The sequence below is a fragment of the Xiphias gladius genome, chromosome 22, assembly GCF_016859285.1.
Source record: "Xiphias gladius isolate SHS-SW01 ecotype Sanya breed wild chromosome 22, ASM1685928v1, whole genome shotgun sequence".
Lineage (NCBI taxonomy): Eukaryota > Metazoa > Chordata > Actinopteri > Istiophoriformes > Xiphiidae > Xiphias > Xiphias gladius.
Window position 1 is genome coordinate 20,258,808 of NC_053421.1, and position 16,231 is coordinate 20,275,038.

The window sequence follows — 16,231 nt, forward strand, 5'->3', positions numbered from 1 at the left end:
TTTAAAAAAGGCCATCTTGCGGATTTTCACTCGATTCGCTTTGATTGTCTTGATAACCGGGTAAAACCTGCGGGTTGGAAAATGCCTGAGGTTGTGGCTACTTGTTCACTTTGGAAACACAAAGCACGACTGGTCCATCTGGCGGAGGGAACGCTTCGCGGGACGCATTGTTGCTTCGTGCCCAGCTCCCCTTGTGTGCGTAGCTGCGTCAAGTCACGCAAAGTGGGAACGCGGAAGTCGGGTAATGTGGCCTTCAAAATAAAGTCCTTGTTCTCCACCCTAACGGCCTAGTGAATTTGATTAAGGGTTTTATTTTGAAAAAAAAAAAAAAGAACACGAGGCTGAATCGTGTTTTTTCTTTTGTGTATGTGAGTTGAGGAAATTTGGCAGAGGCGGCAACAGGAAGGCAGGGTGACGGCTGACAAAATAAAAACAGTCCAGTTGGGCAGCAACAGAAGTGCGTGTTCTCACTTTCCCTACGTGTAGGTCAAGAAAAACGATGCAGCCGGTGGATACAGTAGGAAACGTGCGTAGTGCGTCCGCTTTGTAAAAACACGCAGCTGGTGAGCGCAGCTTCTCGTCTCTTCTCCGGTTGTTTCTCCCGCAGTTTCGGTTCTGCACACTCCCCCCTCAGCTCACGTAAACACCCGATTCACCCTTGAATTTAAGTTTGGGTGATTCCGACAGTTTAGTCGCGAACACGCAGAAAGATCCGGCCGGAGTTGACGGGCGCCCGACAGTTGCTGCAGCTCGTCCCCCCCCCCTCCTTCACGCCGTCCAAGAAAAAAAAAAAAAACTAGCGACACTAGTTATCTGTCCAAAGTGCGCTGAACCTGGTGTGAAGTGATACGTTCCGGCTTTTGGTTTTAGTGTCATCGGTTCACAGCGCACGGACAGGTCGTCCTCCGACTCTGCAGCTGAAGCCCTTCATGGTAAGCGAGATCATATAATTGCAAATCTCTAAATGATATGTTTTTTTTTTGAATGATAAAATATGGGATCTTTTTTAATATACACTAACATGGTGCATATTTGAGTTGCGGCCATTATTGCAGTGCTAATATTAAAAATTAAGCCTTTCCCTTTCTGTTTCTTTTTTCATTTCTGTTTCGAAACGGGTCCCTGCTGTGCGATTTTTTTTTATCTGTGCAAGCTTTTTGGAAATGTGCCTTATCTCGGCACCTAACAGCATTTCTGGTTCCGTGGCGTAGCCCTGCACCTCTTATTTCAGCAGCTGAAAAAAAAACTGACCATACGTCACAGCCACTGTGCATGAAATAGCCTAATTGTGTGTGTGTGTGTGTGTGTGTGTGTGTGTGTGTGTGTGTGTGTGTGTATGACCAAGGGGAACTGTGCTTTCCGTTTCACCCACTCCAGACTTGCTTCATCCAGTGACACTACACCGTGTGAGCTATGTTTGAGCCTCAGCATGTTTGTAAGGCTTCAGCTGGGCTTTCCAAAGGGAGATTTCAAAGAATTCCCTTCAGCTGATGATATAGAGACAGAAGGACAGACAGTCAGACACAGAGAGAGAGAGAGAGAGAGAGAGGAGTGACTAAGCTGATATTTTGACAACTGGCCTCTGAGGCACTGCAGTATTTTTGATTTATCTCTCTGTTTAACCTTCTTGCCTCCACAGTAGAAGAAAATGGACGTGGAACTTGGCGGATTTCTTAACCAGAACAGCACCTATGATTATAATGAGGACTATATGTATAATGAGGAAGGCAGTGAGGCGGTGTTGATCCCGGTCCTGTACTCCGTGATGTTAGTTGTAGGTCTGCTGGGGAATGTGCTGCTCCTGGCTGTTCTGGCACAGAAGAGGCGATCTTGGAGCGCATCTGACACCTTCATCCTTCACCTCGCTGTCGCGGACATCCTTCTGTTGGTGACGCTGCCCCTCTGGGCTTTACTGGCAGCTCAGCATTATGGATGGCGCTTTGGAGGTTTTCTCTGCAAGATCAGTGGAGCTGTTTTTAATGTAAGTACCAAGTGGGGTGTAGAGAACAGGCATGGACTCAAAGTTGAAGGGAAATCTTTTCAGTGAAGCTGTGAGAAAGTTGTTTTTGGGTGTGTCTGTGTGTGTGTGTTTGGCAGTAGGCTATTATTTCCTGCTTACTCAAAACTCATGCCAGACAGAGTTCATTGGTCTTGACTCTGTTATTGAGCAACTGTACTCCCCTAGTAACATCCACATTCCTCCAGGCATTTTAGCATTTCTGGGAAAAGTCAAGAGGCTAACATCAGAGTAGGGGAGGAGGGAAAACTTAGTGATAAGGATGGCTGGGGGTTTCTGTGTTGCACTAGATACCAGTTTTAAGTTTTCCATTCCTTTTTTCTAGATCAACTTCTACTGTGGGATGTTTCTGCTGGTTTGCATCAGTCTAGATTGCTGCCTGTCCGTCGTCCACACTACTCAGCCGTACATCCACCTGAAACCTGCGTTAGCTCATTTCAGCTGCCTTTTGGTCTGGCTCCTCTCCCTGCTCTTCACCATCCCTGACTGGATTTTTCTAATGGCTGGGGAAGATGCAAAACAAGAGAAAACACTGTGTATTCACAACTATTCTCAGTCAGGAGCCCTCTGGCAGCTGTTGTCACGCCTGCTCCACCACACATTGGGCTTCCTGCTGCCTGCAGTCACCCTGATCTTCTGCTGGTCCTGTATCCTGCTACGGCTGCAGCGCAGATCTAAAAGGCTCCAGAAGCAGAGAGCCATCATGGTCATCCTGCCCCTGGCCGTGGTCTTCTTTCTCTGCTGGACGCCATACAACATCACTCTCATCGTGGACACCTACAGGAACAGCTCAAAGGAACCTCACAAAGGTTCATCTGGAAATCCTGAAGGTTCCCTGGAAACAGCTCTGATGGTCACATCTGCTATGGGCTGCCTTCATGCCTGCCTCAGGCCTCCGGTCTATCTCATCCTGTGTGGAAACTTCAGGAAGCGAACTCTGGGCTTTCTGAGATGTGCTACAGATGAATCTACAGGTTCGCTGTGGGAGTTGGGTGTGGGCGAGAAAGCCCTGCCTGACCAGAGTCAGGAGGGGGAAGAGCTAAAACAGATCACAAGTGTAGAGCATCAGGTGCATCCAACTCAGTGCTGATGACCAGACAAAAATGTCCTCCTGTGACTCAGAAGGGAAATGAACATTGTTCCACCCCTGGAGGAATTGAGTGTGAACTCATGTCATGGGTTCAAGGGGGTCGAGGAACGTATTCTGTGAAATGATGAGAAATACCAAAAAATTACTCTCTCACGTTGCACTTGCACTCACTAATGTGAAGGTCTCAGAGTCGTGTCATTGTGACAAGTACTGCTGTTCTTGTATATTTGGATCATTATTGCACAACTTTAGCTTGTTACCCTAAATCATGATTTTTATTATTCAATTGTAGCTATATATATTTTTTGTGTATTAATATTATTGTGATTATGACCATTATTATTTAGAGTACAGCGTTTTTATACATTGTGAAAAATCTGTTGTGTCAGTGAACAGTTTTCAGTTGTTAAACAATCATCATAAAGCTAATGCCATAATCATTGAAATTCGAAGGAATATAAGCTCTTATCCTTGCCTGTGTTAATGTGTGCCTGCATTTACGGTCTGCCACAGTTTATAACTTTATTTCTGAAAACATATAGACTGTTTCACTTTTAATTTTACAATTTCAGTTTTCATTTTACAAGTTACATGTCACTTCTGCTTTACTTTTAGCAGTAAAGACTGTGGATTCCACAATTGCACAGTGACTGTGGATTTCTGTGTGTGGCCATGATGCAGTGAGGGAATTTCCCTCTGCAAATCCCATGGTCTTTTATCTTTTCGACTTCACTGTTGCAAAATGGATTTGTTTGGACTGTAGGAAACAGGATGACAGAAACAGGTGGTGAGGTCATCGGTCAGGTGACAGAGCGAGAACAAAACGCCCCCTTTTCATAGCTCTCTGTTTACTCTCATCTGAAGACTTGTCTGTTGGAGGGGAGGGAACTGTGGACTGCTTTGTGTGTAAGGGCAGTTGAATGGAAACAGAGAATGTTGTTCGGTAAATAGGGGAAAGAAGGGGAGTTAGGAAAGTTAAAATCTTCATATAAACATCACAGCACATGTTGTGCAGAGTGCCAGCTCTGGGGTCTTACCACCACACCGCTGCGCAGGTTATAGCCTGCCCAGGCAAGCCTGAGTTCTGGGCTCAGTGCAAGATAATAATGTTAGCAGGTGTAAATGTGACCTGAAATAAAGTGTACTTTCACAATTAGCTATTCTTTTAGAAATACTCGATGTACAATAATTGCACACTTGAAAAGAAACTGTTTCCTTTCCCACAGTCCTATATTCCCTCCTCTTTTGCTGTAACTTCAGTGGCACTGAAGTTCATCCAGAGCTGAAGCCTTATGAAGAACGTCTGAGAAATGCTGGTTGAGTGTAACAGCAGCAACTCATCATATTTATTGCATTACTTGTTATAATTAGTCTTGAGCACTGCATCAGATTGAAGTGGGGTTTTTTTTTTCTGCTTTAGACAGTTAGCTAAGATAGAGACAAAGACTTTTCTTGAATGATCATCAGCACCAACATAAACCTTGTTGTCCACAAGACAGGGAATTGACCCCCCTCCCAAAAAAAAAAAAAAAAAAATCAAGGCACACTGCTTCATTAAAGTACAACAGTTGAAAAAACATTCGGGATAATGACCGCAATGATTGAAAACTAGATGCATGTTGACAGCAAAATCCACAAAGCTTGATGCGTCTGAATGGGCTTGAATCCAAACTCTGTACTCCAAAGAACTGTGGAAGAGTTTATGAACCCGTCGCTCACTTTGCTCTCAGCCACAGTGACTGAACCAGTAGAGCTTCAGCTTCATGACGGAAAGGGGGAACCTGTAGACACACTGGTTATTGCCAGGAACTCATGAACACATGTTGTAAGGGACAGCAGTGGTGGCACATTGGGTTTTTTTTTATAGTAATCATATGCATATTGATTGAATTGGAGACATTTGCCACAAGAAAGAGCATTCCCCTGTGCCCTTTGCTGATTTATTTCTTGTGACTTTACTGCTTTAACTACATGTTTGAGGATGTGCAGCTTTTTGTCACTTTGTTTCAGTTTCCTGTCAAAAAGAAGTAAGATTTCCGATGAAACTGCCACCTGCGGATTTGCAGTTTTCACCATTTTTTCATACGTGTATTCAGTATAATCACCATATCCTAACTATCTCATAACCACAAAGAAACTCCTAGGAAATTGTATACACATAAGGTCAATATATTACCAATTTCAGATACATACTTAATACCACACTATATATCATACCCTTCCACCCACTTCCTCATTCAGTCCAATCATGCCACACCTCTCCAGCAGTAAACTCTGCAGAAAAAGAAGAGAGAGATGAATAGATATTTGTTTAAAGCTACACAGCACCACCCTGTGGTTAAAACAGACCAAACAGGTCAAAAGCTCAAACCAAATTAATGCAGATTTCTTCTTTTTCTGCAGAGTTCACTGCTGGAGACAGGTGGCACCATTGGATTGAATGGTGAACGCGCATGGTTACTTAATTACATTGATGTTTTGGTGACCTTGGTGTCCACAAGACAGGGAATAGATACCCCCCCCCCCCCGCCCAAAAAAATAAATAAATAAATAAGGCACACTGCTTCATTATAGTACAACAGTTGAAAAACAATTGGGATAATGACCGCAATGATTGAAAACTAGATCGTGTTGACCGCAAAATCCACAAAGCTTGATGCGTCTGAATGGGCTTGAATCCAAACTCTGTACTCCAAAGAACTGTGGAAGAGTTTATGAACCCGTCGCTCACTTTGCTCTCAGCCACAGTGACTGAACCAGTAGAGCTTCAGCTTCATGACGGAAAGGGGGAACCAGTAGACACACTGGTTATTGCCAGGAACTCATTAACACGACATGTTGTAAGGGACAGCAGTGGTGGCACATTGGGGTTTTTTTAATAGTAATCATATGCATATTGATTGAATTGGAGACATTTGCCACAAGAAAGAGCATTCCCCTGTGCCCTTTGCTGTTTTTTTTCTTGTGACTTTTCTGCTTTAACTACATGTTTGAGGATGTGCAGCTTTTTGTCACTTTGTTTCAGTTTCCTGTCAAAAAGAAGTAAGATTTCCACTGAAACTGCCACCGCGGATTTGCTGTTTTCACTGTTTTTCATACGTGTATTCAGTATAATCACCATATCCTAACAATATCATAACCACAAAGAAACTCCTAGGAAATTGTATACTCATAAGGTCAATATATCACCATTATCAGATACATACTTAATACCACACTATATATCATACCCTTCCACCCACTTCCTCATTCAGTCCAATCATGCCACACCTCTCCAGCAGTAAACTCTGCAGAAAAAGAAGAGAGAGATGAATAGATAGATTTGTTTAAAGCTACACAGCACCACCCTGTGGTTAAAACAGACCAAACAGGTCAAAAGCTCAAACCAAATTAATGCAGATTTCTTCTTTTTCTGCAGAGTTCACTGCTGGAGACAGGTGGCACCATTGGATTGAATGGTGAACGCGCATGGTTACTTAATTACATTGATGTTTTGGTGACCTTGGTGTCCACAAGACAGGGAATAGATACCCCCCCCCCGCCCAAAAAAATAAATAAATAAATAAGGCACACTGCTTCATTATAGTACAACAGTTGAAAAACAATTGGGATAATGACCGCAATGATTGAAAACTAGATCGTGTTGACCGCAAAATCCACAAAGCTTGATGCGTCTGAATGGGCTTGAATCCAAACTCTGTACTCCAAAGAACTGTGGAAGAGTTTATGAACCCGTCGCTCACTTTGCTCTAAGCCACAGGGACTGAACCAGTAGAGCTTCAGCTTCATGACGGAAAGGGGGAACCAGTAGACACACTGGTTATTGCCAGGAACTCATTAACACGACATGTTGTAAGGGACAGCAGTGGTGGCACATTGGGGTTTTTTTAATAGTAATCATATGCATATTGATTGAATTGGAGACATTTGCCACAAGAAAGAGCATTCCCCTGTGCCCTTTGCTGTTTTTTTTCTTGTGACTTTTCTGCTTTAACCACATGTTTGAGGATGTGCAGCTTTTTGTCACTTTGTTTCAGTTTCCTGTCAAAAAGAAGTAAGATTTCCACTGAAACTGCCACGTGACTTTGCTGTTTTCACTGTTTTTCATACGTGTATTCAGTATAATCACCATATCCTAACAATATCATAAACCTAAAGAAAAAACTAGGAAATTCTATACTCATAAGGTCAATATATCACCATTATCAGATACTCTCAATACATACAGAAAGAAGAGAGAAAAATGAATCTGACATCTCGAAAGCTTTAATTGGGAGGTTTTGTGCTGAGGTTGTTAAAAATTGGGAGCTGGCCTGCTTTTAATAGGCAGAGCAAGGGGATCCGTAAACAGAAAATGACCCATCACTATATTTCACACTCACTACTCACTTAGATTGCTGTGGAACGGCCTTTTTGACAAGCCACCAACCAAACGGTGCACAAATTCTCTAGGTATTTTTTTTTACATCACAAAACTTCACATTTTATTTATTAATTTAACTGTTCAATTTTATTTTCTGTTTTCCGCCTAAAACAGTAACGTGTTTGGACGTTTAGTCTAAAACACATTACAATCGGCCTTAACAAAAGTAATGTGTAATATGTGTGTAGCCAAAGAGGGTAAGCTCATCTTCCCCCGGAGGGTTTTCAGAAATGTCACTTGACTTTGGTGACATACGGTGCTGGATGGGATCCACGTCCCCTGTAAATCCCTGCAGCCAAAAAGACTGCTTCAATGAGAAGCCTGCAGTATTATGGTGCCACTATCTGGATTCAGCTAGACAGGTATACACATTAACAAACTAGTCCCCTTACAGGCTTCAAATGGAAACAAAAAGATAATTGTACACTTGATCAACAGACTGTACCCACTCTTCGATGTGTTTAAGTTATTTTACTGTTTTAATTTTTGTAGACAAGACTCCCTGGAAAGCAGTTCCTTTTGAAATCTAGTATATTTAATTCATCTTGTGCCCTGTTGGCCATGTTGCTGCACTGTAATGTTGAAAACATACTGGTTTGTGATTCAGAAAATAAAATTTTAGTCAGTATTTTTATTCTGTATTTGAATGTTCCATTCATAAAGGTGAAATATACAGTAAACATGGTATAAAACACGTAATTTAAAAGTTTTTATGTAAAATAGATATCTACAGGAACTGCGGTATTACATGTTGTGCTGATTTATTTACGATACAGTGTTGCCTGGTAATCAGAAAAGGGAAGTATGCTATTTCTACCATACAAGCAAAAATAAACCTGATGTCCACAAGCACATCTGCATGACCGCAAGTCAAAATTATCTTTGTCCTGTGGTCATATTCCAATTTGGCTACTAATGCAATATAAACTACAGAAAGTGTAAGGACAACATAGCCTGTTACAAGTTATACAGCATGGGAAATATAGAGAAATGCATTGTATGCTCGCCTGTTCATGTCTCTGTCGTCATGTAAGTTTAAGTCAGTTTGTATCAATATGCTTGTTAATATGTTTGTCTCTCTCTCAGATAGCAATGGAGTTGGAGGTGTCAGCAGATTCAGACCAAAAAGAGCTTCTCCTACTGTTGACAGCAGACTGGAGTCTGGCGCTTGTCATCAGCTTGCAGCCCAGAGACCTCAGGATGTTCAGGAGCTGACGCCGGAACTTCACACCCACAAAGGCGTACAGAATGGGATTGAGGGTGCAATGGAGGTAACCCAAGGAGGAGGTGACAATCTTGGCTTTCTCCAGAGACGTTCTGACTCCACAGCTGTCGTTGCCGTTGTCTAAATGAAGTGTGTCCATCATGAGCGTGATGTTGTATGGCGTCCAGCAGAGAAAGAAAACCATCACCACCGATATGATGACCCTGAAAGCTTTCTGCTTTTTGAAGCCCTGGGTGCCACAGCGCAGCCGCCGCAGAATGCAGGAGTAGCAGAAGATCAAGACCAGTGAAGGCAGCAGGAAGCCCACCGCGTGGTAGAGCAGGCGGGATGCCAGTCGCCAGTTATATACTGCCCCATAGCCAAACTTCAAGTAGTTGCGAACACACTCTCTTTTATTTCGTCTGTCATCCTTTGCATCATCCAAAAAGATCCAGTCGGGGATAGAGAGGAGAAGGGAGAAGAACCACACTGCAAAGCAGCTGGCCTGAACGACCCAAGGCTTCCTACGGGAGTACATCTGGGTAGCGTGAACGATGGACAGGTAGCGGTCAAGACTGATACAGGCCAGCAGGAAGATCCCACAGTAGAAATTGATCTGTGGGTGCAAAGAAATCACTCAAAGAGAAGTGAAAAAAACCTTTTCCTTACTTCTGTATATATACTATCAGGAACTTATTATCTATATTATGCAGGTAGTTTTAGTTCATCTTTCCTGCTGCAGACTTCTTACCGTAAACACAGCTCCAGTGATCTTGCAGAGAGGAGTACCAAACGTCCAGCCCTGAGCTTGAGTGGCCTGCGCAGCCCAGAGGGGCAGCGTCACCAGCAGCAGGACATCGGCCACACCCAGGTGGAGGATGAAGGTGTCAGTCACACTCCACGTCTTCCTGCTCTGAACCAGAACTCCCAGCAGCACTCCATTTCCCAGGATGCCCACAACACACGCCACAGAGTACAGAACTGGGATGTACAACGCCTCAAAATCCATGCCCTTGTCTGGGTTGCATATATCACCCTCGTCACAACAGTTGTCATCATAATTGGAGCTGTTATATAAATAGTCAATGCCGTCAAGTAACCATGGCCTTTCTCCATTCAGGTTAATCACGCCACCTTTCTCCAGCAGTGAACTCTGCAGGAAAAAAAGAGGAGATTTGCATTAATTTGGTTTGATCCTTTAACGTATTTAGTCTGTGTTAACCACATGGTGGTGCGGTGTACCTTTAAACAAATCTACCTACCTACCTATCTATCTATCTATCTATCTATCTGATGCAAAAGCAAAATATAGTTCAATCTTTTAGGAAAAGCAAGTCCAGGGTGCTCCGTCCTCTGTCTGTCTTAGAAGCATAATCCTAAACATACGGCGTTTTTTTAAGAAATTCATAACAAAAGAAAACTCTCACAGCAGTTTTCCGAAAAGGTTGTATCTATGCTAATGACCTTTCAGGAGAATAGAAAAGTAATTGCAGTGATTCTAATAACAAAATAGTAAAAATAGCCATTACAGTTAGTCTAACCTGCTGGGGAGAAAAGTGTGCATCAGTAATTCAATGCCCTGTCGACAGAGAAGTGGACATGACCAAATATATTTGAAAAGTAAAAGAAGAGCTTTTTAAGGTTTGATGGTATGATGTCTGATGAACTTTATGATTTTGTACCAAATCAAAAATCCCCCAGTTTCCTGTTTAGATGGAGAAAGTTATGACCATTTCAGTTATACTATTATGGTACGTAAAAAAATTGAAGTTAATGCACGTCCAAGAGGAAGCATGTGCGAATTCAGTTTTGAGCAAGTTAAGACCTTTGAGGAACTGAAAAATGTACTTTGTTGAATTTTTATTCTATCATAGTAAATGGTTCAAAAGCCTACTATCAAACAAAATTGACTATAACCGCATCATTCTCTCATGGTTTGATCCTTCACAAAATACTGCAACTTTTTAGTGAATGGTGCAGTAATATATTGGCACACTGTCAACCTACAAACCACATCACAGTCTAACATGCTGTGGTTTCTTACTGCGAATTTAAGGTTTGAGAACAAGCAGAAAAAAAGAGAGTAGAAAGAGCAGAAAGAATAAAATAACAAAATAATATGGACTGCATTAAAATTCAATTTATGTTCATCAGTTAGTTCATAAGGTAAGGATCACAAAACAGGTTTACAGAAAAGGACCAAAGCAGCTGAAAGGCGCGTGATTCGCAGATGCGCGTCGAAATCCTCAAATAATAAAGAAAAAATGCAGCTATGTGTGTGATTTTGGTAAAATGTTGGCAGATAAATTGTCTAAGAAATAATAAATAAATGAGGCACTATCTTACCAAATTGAACTCATCAGACATTGTATTCTCCTCAGTGAGCAGCGCGGGGACCCGCAGCAGCAATGAACTGTGGTGTACTGCTTGCAATAGAAATATATTTGGAGCCTCACAAGCACGCCCAGAAAAAACAAATGCCTCAAATCACTCACGAGAACAGTGTTACAGCGAGGAGAGACACAACTATGCAGAGGGCTTGGGGCTTTTGGGCAAAATTGGAGAAACGGTTGTTGCTATTGTGCTGATAAAGATTCGTTGTGATTCAGACCCCACTTTGAATTCTGTCTCTAGTTTACCAATTATTCTTTCTCTAGAAAAACGATTATCTATTTTTTTTTTTTTTTTTCAAATGGGCTTTACAATGAAGTTTCATGTTGACAAAACATCTGTAATTACCTCCGCCAAGGAGGTTACGTGTCCACCAAAAAGTGCTGAACCGGTTTGCACATAACCTGGGAGAGGCATTGGACATGCGCTGGGGAGGAAGCCCTTCAATTTTTTGGACAGGTCCGGATCATTTACTATGAATTACATCCCCCCGAAGTCTGATTCAAGTTGTTTGATACTGGCCTTGGTGCGGGTAGGCGCACCACCGAGCGCCATGCGAGTTTTCTTTGTTTCACTTAATTCACTGAAACGCTGAACAAACCAAAGATCTGGGCAACAGCCAAAAAGTCGCCAAACAGAAAGAGAATGGCTTGTTCACAATTGTTCAATCAAGATATGAACATGCATAAAATACAGAAGATGTTACAGTGCGTGAGTAGGCTGGTGCACTTTCAAGGAAACTGCTGAATAACATTTTTTTTTTTCTTTCTTTTGGAATTAAGCAGCCTCAGTGTAAAAAAACATTTGACGGTTTCATTTGGTTTGGATGCTGCGTTTCAAAAGATGTTGGCGTTGAAAGGAAAAATATCGTGCCGAGCGCTGATTTAGCAGAAAATGCAAGCGTGTACCGCATGTTCATTGGCATTTGAGCGACTCTGACAACCTCAGGGGAACGTGTGCTTTGTGAAACTTTTTACTTTCAGGTTCACGAAACATTTCGGCACCATTTCAGAGAAATGCTCTTCAACTTTCTGTAGGAACCACACTAGAGCCCAGCGAAATTACAACCGAGCAATTAATAAATAGAAGGACCATCAAACGTGCACCCGAAAACAAGACCAGTAAAATAGGCAATACACACGAAACTAAACTGATTAATAATAATAATAATAATGATAATAATAGGGATTCAATTACTTAAATTCAACTTGGACAGTTCATCTAATTTTCTAATTCACCTATAAAAAGACAGAGAGCGAAAAGTGTACAACTGCATGACTGAACAGTGAAACGAGTATCTACCGTGTATCCCCTGTGGTCATGCTGTTAACCCTCACTATCTAAAATGCCAGCTCACAGGAGAGAGGCGTAAAGGAGCAGTGTGTACTGACGCACAAGCACTCACACCCGTGATAATCGAATGAATGAAAAATAAGAATGAAAATAATGAATGAACTACTTCCGGTTGGTTAATCAGGCCTTCAGTTCTATATTAGTAGTCATAACAACCTTATCAAAACTACTTTTTCCTCTCGATGGTATCTATGCCACATAATCTCTATCAGTAAAATCTCGGGTTAAAACATTATCGCTAACCATTTCATAGATGCAGTTATCTTCTTCCAAACCACAAGATTTTTATCACACCCTTTTCTTTTCTCTGTATCGCTGAGTGTCTGCGCACAGGCAGTCATGCAAGCACACCACCGGTGAGAGCACGGTTTTAGGTGTCTGGCTGTTTCCTCTCATCTCCAGCTCGAAAGGTACAATGTTTTCCTGTTTTTTTCACACCTCTTTTTGTTTTGCAGCCTTTATGCAGAGTCGGTGGCGAGCGGGGCCGATTGAGCTGCAAGCATCTGACTATGAAAGTCAAATCACTGACTATTCTGCCCACAACCCCAGAACAACATTGCTGCAGCAAAGATGAATTGTGGTTTACACTAAGCGTGTTAGATTGAATGTAAACAGCATGCTTTCCTGACTTTTTAATGTACATTTTGCTGTGGAATGCAGTGTGTTGGACCCCAACAGGGTTAAAACAGAACTCCGTTTTCAGTTGTTTGGAGAGGGATAAATTTGTGATTTGGAAGCATAAAGGAGACATGTTAGGAAATATAAATGATGAGGACCCCTAATGTGGCTTCAGACACAGCCACCGAAGTGTGTTTATTTATTTATTTATTTATTTTTGGTATCCACAGTAATCCTACCTACACAATTTAGCTGGAAACCAAACAGCAGAGAGGTTCACAGCAATCGTGTGTGGCTTCTTCTTGAGATTTATATCTCTGGTGATATAAACTGCGGTCACAGGCCTTCGGTGTCAAGAACAATACAGGAAAGGGATTTATTTTATTTTTTTTCTCACCTACATGGTGAGGTCATTCACCAGCGGTTTTCTTCTACAGTAAACTTCCAACAATACATTTCCACTTCTGCTATAAGAGATTTCTAGTTGAGAATCTCCATAAAGAGAGATGAAGTAACAGTATGTATTTTTTTTTTTTCAGTATATATGTGTTTCAGTTTTTCAACTGGTCGAATGGTAACCAATCATTTTACGGAGCCAGTTGTAATTAGTGCACTAACTCAGCAGTTACACAGTTACGCAGTTCCCCGATGCATTATCTTCAGTAAGACGCATTAATTAGTGTGATATACGGTGGGGGCCAAAGGTCTGAGACCACTTTCCCATTCACTTGGGAAAGTGGCCTTTCAGACTTTTGGAACCCACTGTAGATGGAGAAAAATGTGTCAGAAGATTTATTAATTATTTATGAGGTTAATAAACGGATAAAATATCAAAGTACCGTGGGACAATGATCCTTACGCTGCGGTTTGAAGACCTGCAGAAAACTGCCGTCTACACACCGACGATTTGAACCTCCCTTTCTTTCGCAGCCTCCGGTTTCGCCACTGCGAGCCCCGAGCCCCGAGCCCCGAACACACCGAAGGCCCTGTCCGGGGATGGCGGTGCTGACGATTACATCATCTGAAGATGCGCAGAAACGTTGGAGCCAAACGGGAGGAACCAGGACGGGGCTCAAATCTCCGACAAAATCCACCCGACAGCAGGGATTCTGGTTTAAAGTATCCCCTTGGTTGATAGGATTTTCTCCCGGTAGGTTCTGGTGACAAATCTTTAGTTGTTGTTGTAGCAGCTTGGTTTCTTCTACAGTAAACTTCCAACAATACATTTCCACTTCTGCTATAAGAGATTTCTAGTTGAGAATCTCCATAAAGAGAGATGAAGTAACAGTATGTATTTTTTTTTTTTCAGTATATATGTGTTTCAGTTTTTCAACTGGTCGAATGGCAACCAATCATTTTACGGAGCCAGTTGTAATTAGTGCACTAACTCAGCAGTTACACAGTTACGCAGTTCCCCGATGCATTATCTTCAGTAAGACGCATTAATTAGTGTGATATACGGTGGGGGCCAAAGGTCTGAGACCACTTTCCCATTCACTTAGGAAAGTGGCCTTTCAGACTTTTGGAACCCACTGTAGATGGAGAAAAATGTGTCAGAAGATTTATTAATTATTTATGAGGTTAATAAACGGATAAAATTTCAAAGTACCGTGGGACAATGATCCTTACGCTGCGGTTTGAAGATCTGCAGAAAACTGCCGTCTACACACCGACGATTTGAACCTCCCTTTCTTTCGCAGCCTCCGGTTTCGCCACTGCGAGCCCCGAGCCCCGAGCCCCGAACACACCGAAGGCCCTGTCCGGGGATGGCGGTGCTGACGATTACATCATCTGAAGATGCGCAGAAATGTTGGAGCCAAACGGGAGGAACCAGGACGGGGCTCAAATCTCCGACAAAATCCACCCGACAGCAGGGATTCTGGTTTAAAGTATCCCCTTGGTTGATAGGATTTTCTCCCGGTAGGTTCTGGTGACAAATCTTTAGTTGTTGTTGTAGCAGCTTGGTTTCTTCTACAGTGAATAGTTGCTCCACATGAGTAGGTATCTGAAGGATAGGTCTTATGTAGTTAGTTGTACGGTCGTTATTCAAAGTTCGGGGAAACTCCAGAATGTTTGTTTAGTTTTGTTTTGTTTTTTTGTTTGTTTTTTTTACCTTTTGGTTTTGGTTAATGCACAATTTGATACGAGCACTTTGGTTTCGTGTTGCATGAGGCTCATGTGTATAAAAGGGCAGTCATCTTCTAAACAGTTAATGTAAAATTTGTGTTGAATTAAAGCTGAAAGTCACATCGTGGTGGCTTTGTTTCAAACCCATTGTGGTGGTGTACAGAGGCATAATTACAAAAAGTTGAGTCACTGCCCAAATACTCATGTACCTAACTTTATATATACACACATACATATATATCAATACATACAGACTGTATATCCATACACTTTACTCCTTTTCACATGAAGAAGGCAAAAATAAAATTAAATAACCTAAAATAAATAATCATAATAAAATAAAGAAATAAATTAAATTAAAAAAACGATTATAAGTAATTTAATCAGTCAATTGATAAGTGGTCTAAGTAATTAATATGTTAATTTATAAGTATGTGTATGTGTGTGGTTGTGTAAGTATGTGTATGTGTGTGTCAGAAGTCTCCCATGGGTAGTGACAGCTGGAGGGCACCGGAACCACCAGCCACAACGCAGTGTCTCATATTGGTACGGTGGCTCCTTCTGTTGGATATACTCACATCATTAACCCCGAGAATGGTGTTTTGAATAAAGGACCTCAGTGGTATGAGGACCAGTCACTGTGATGATTGGGAATTTGTGTATTAAAAAAACAGGATACACATCTACAGAAATTAAATTTGAAAACTTGGCAAAACGGGATTAAAAAAGGTCCTTGCACTGTAGCAAAACACTGTAGCTTTCATTTTTGTGTGCCAAATAAAGCAATAAGGTTTGCTAGTTTCAAAGCACAGAGTCTTCACAGTGGACACCGCGCTGGGAGCAGACTCCTGTTCCACGCAGCCTGTCAAGAACTGGGTCCAACTTTGCTCTGACACCTAATAGCTAAACTCACAGCAGCTGCAGCAAACAGGAGTGAGACGCTGATTACAGAAAGCTTTGGATCCTTCACTTGCAAGTAAAAAAAAGTCATGAAAAGTGCTGTTCTTT

General features: G+C 41.9%; 2 protein-coding genes across 2 annotated transcripts; one reads left to right on the plus strand and one right to left on the minus strand.

The window, feature by feature from the left end:
* Positions 1-356: 356 nt before the first annotated feature.
* On the plus strand, positions 357-4,657 carry LOC120784648 (C-X-C chemokine receptor type 3-like). The gene is made up of 3 exons (XM_040118618.1): positions 357-932; positions 1,640-1,981; positions 2,343-4,657. The coding sequence occupies exons 2-3, from the start codon at positions 1,649-1,651 to the stop codon at positions 3,105-3,107; spliced, it is 1,098 nt and encodes a 365-aa protein (XP_039974552.1). The 5' UTR covers positions 357-932; positions 1,640-1,648; the 3' UTR covers positions 3,108-4,657.
* Positions 4,658-7,376: 2,719 nt separating this feature from the next.
* cxcr3.1 (chemokine (C-X-C motif) receptor 3, tandem duplicate 1) lies at positions 7,377-11,133 on the minus strand. Its single transcript, XM_040118776.1, has 3 exons — positions 11,081-11,133; positions 9,486-9,887; positions 7,377-9,350 (listed from the first exon to the last, which is right to left on the minus strand). Exons 1-3 carry the CDS (start codon positions 11,099-11,101, stop codon positions 8,613-8,615), a joined length of 1,161 nt encoding a protein of 386 aa, XP_039974710.1. The 5' UTR covers positions 11,102-11,133; the 3' UTR covers positions 7,377-8,612.
* Positions 11,134-16,231: the final 5,098 nt, after the last annotated feature.